The sequence below is a fragment of the Anneissia japonica genome, unplaced genomic scaffold (genome assembly GCF_011630105.1).
Source record: "Anneissia japonica isolate Jap-2015-1 unplaced genomic scaffold, ASM1163010v1 scaffold1946_len758022_cov188, whole genome shotgun sequence".
Classification (NCBI taxonomy): Eukaryota; Metazoa; Echinodermata; class Crinoidea; order Comatulida; family Comatulidae; genus Anneissia; species Anneissia japonica.
In genome coordinates, this window is record NW_022694730.1 from 36,454 (window position 1) to 39,171 (window position 2,718).

Genomic DNA, 2,718 nt, shown 5'->3' on the forward strand with positions numbered 1-2,718 from the left:
TATATATACATCATATATATGTATGTACAGGTATATATAATATATATACATATACTTATATACATACACATACATATATATCTATATATATATATATACATCATATATATATGTATGTACAGGTATATATAATATATATACATATACATATATACATACACATACATATACATATATACACATATATACATATAATAATAATAATAATAATAATAATAATAATAATAATAATAATAATAATAATAACAATAATAATAATATGTCGTTCTTATATAGCGCTTCATGCCTTTACAAGGCCTCTAAGCGCTTCAAATTATCAAACACATATGGAACACATTGAACACCAAATTAAATTAGTAAATGAAATTATATTATCATTCCATAATATTGCAGCTAGTAATCAGCTAGCTGCAGGTTGTGTTGGAACCTACCAGGTACCCAGGTGGAGAGAGGCAACCATAGATAAAGTGCCTTGCCCAAAGACACAAGCCATTTGCACAGCCAGAGTTTCGAACCCCCGACCTCAAGGTTGGGAGTCCAAGCCACAACCGGTGCACCAACCACTCCCACATATATACATATATACACACATATATACATATACATATATACACATATATGCCTATATATTATATGTATACAAAATAGATAGGCTATAATTAATAAACACAATTTTAAGCCCATGAATTAAGACACAAGCCATTTTCACAGCCAGAGTTTCGATAATGTCATGCAAAGAACGTTGTTTTTATTTATCATACCTTGATTTTTGCTGAATCAAACATCTGTTGCGGAAGGCAGTTGTTAGGATGGTCCTGTGTCACTTTTATAGGCCTAGTAGGCAATATACACATTGTAAAATTAATACTGAGTCTCAATAAATATTGCTAGGAATATAATTCTTGATTTAGGCTCCCAATTAGGCATGGGATGGAGATAAATTTGCTAACGCTCTATTTATAAAATATAATTTAATATAAATAATTCTGGTAGATCTATTTTAGGACTAAACTAAAGCACTTTTGAATGCGAGCACCCTTGTCTCTAAGTCACAGATTTACCCATTTCATTTACAATTTTTCACTGGTCATTTTCAAAGTATACCTTTTGGCCCTTGTCAATTATTATATCTGTTGTAATTTAAGATTAGTATATAAGTTGGAAATGAAATAATAGATAAGTATAGAGCCTTAACATCAGTCCCGCTTCGAGACCCTCTTCTCTGTTGTTTTGGTTGGTAGTACCAAAATGTCTCTTATACAGGCTATGAATGGCCTAGTCTACACAGACAACATGCTATGCACTTTAAGGAACCCAGAACACTATTTGAGAAGACAAGGGGCTAACCCGATGCTCTAGAACGAGGTGATGCAGAACCCGATATGATTACCATTTCGGAAGTGAAAAACACATTATGTGGTACCGTACGCTAATAAATCGAACACTTTTTACCTTTATCTCATCTGTTTATTAAGCTAATTTATTTTGACAATATATTATCAAATAAACTTTGAATTATAGATGGGCCTAAATACTCGTTGAATTTTTGTTTGGATGTTACGTTATTAATATTTTTGAGTTTACATCAACGCTTGCTTTTTTTTACTACTTGGATCATTCAAAAGTATATTACTAGGAATGGTGAAGAATTTATTCACCGAGACCAAAATTAACTTTGATTTGAAATTAGGTCCATAGTTGTTATTGTATTATGTTATTAATTATAGTTACCAAAGTCCGCGGATTATCCACGTGGTCACGTTTGCTGGATTACATGCTCTGCTAGGTAAATCCTGTTAAAGAAATCTTATTAGAAAAAAATACTTTTCCTTTTCCCTCGTAGCATTAGTTTTTGTAAGGCAATGTTCGTATTAAAATATTATATAAACGTGAAATTTCATTTTTATTATCATAGACCTAATCGTCGCCCATTATCATCATCATAACCATGCTTGTCATCATTATCACTGCCATTGTCATTAACATTACCATTATTCCGAGAGGGGGATGATGATGATGCATCATAAATTACCATTTATTATCATCGTCGTAATAGTCGTCATCGATTGTCCAAAACCAGTGGTTATTTTGGTAAATAGATCAAACTCCGCAGTACGCGTCAATTATAGAATGAATGAATAAATGACTTACAGTATTATGAAGATGATAATTATCACAACCGCTATCATCGTCCTCATCATCACCACCACCACCAAAACCACCACCACCACCACCATCATCATTATCATTATTACGTTAGTAGTCATTATTAATTTTATACTATAACAATAAGCATAATAGAAGCACATAAAAAGGTCTATATAAGACAAAAGTCGAAACATAATTGAGCCATGGCATACGTAAACAATGTATAAATAGTGGATAAGGCTTAAGGTTTACATGACCCAACTTTACCAACATGCATTATCAACATTATTAAATGTTTTTTACAAAGGGAGCAGAGAGCGGAAGTACGTGTGGTTGATTAAAATGTTAATAAACTATCATGAAGTAATTAACAGGCAGTTTACTAATATGAAAAGTAAAGTTTATGCCTACCACTTGAGACATACAAAACGTCGGAGGCCATTGCCGGGTCAGCCTTAGAATATCCCAATCTGGCCTAGAAACATTGAGAAAACATAAAATTGCGTATGTGTGTATGCATGTATATATATATATATATATATATATATAAATATATATATATATATATAT

At 31.7% G+C, this 2,718-nt stretch overlaps 1 protein-coding gene across 1 annotated transcript in view; it reads right to left on the reverse strand.

Annotated features, from left to right (window-relative positions):
• The window catches only part of LOC117101196 (ribonuclease Oy-like), a 19,416-nt gene that overhangs the window by 5,255 nt on the left and 11,443 nt on the right, over window positions 1-2,718 (reverse strand). The window contains exons 3-5 of the mRNA XM_033241098.1: window positions 2,560-2,623; window positions 1,732-1,793; window positions 762-834 (exon numbers count right to left, since the gene is read on the reverse strand). Coding sequence (XP_033096989.1) covers window positions 762-834; window positions 1,732-1,793; window positions 2,560-2,623 — 199 coding nt within the window. The remainder of the gene's footprint in view (window positions 1-761; window positions 835-1,731; window positions 1,794-2,559; window positions 2,624-2,718) is intronic.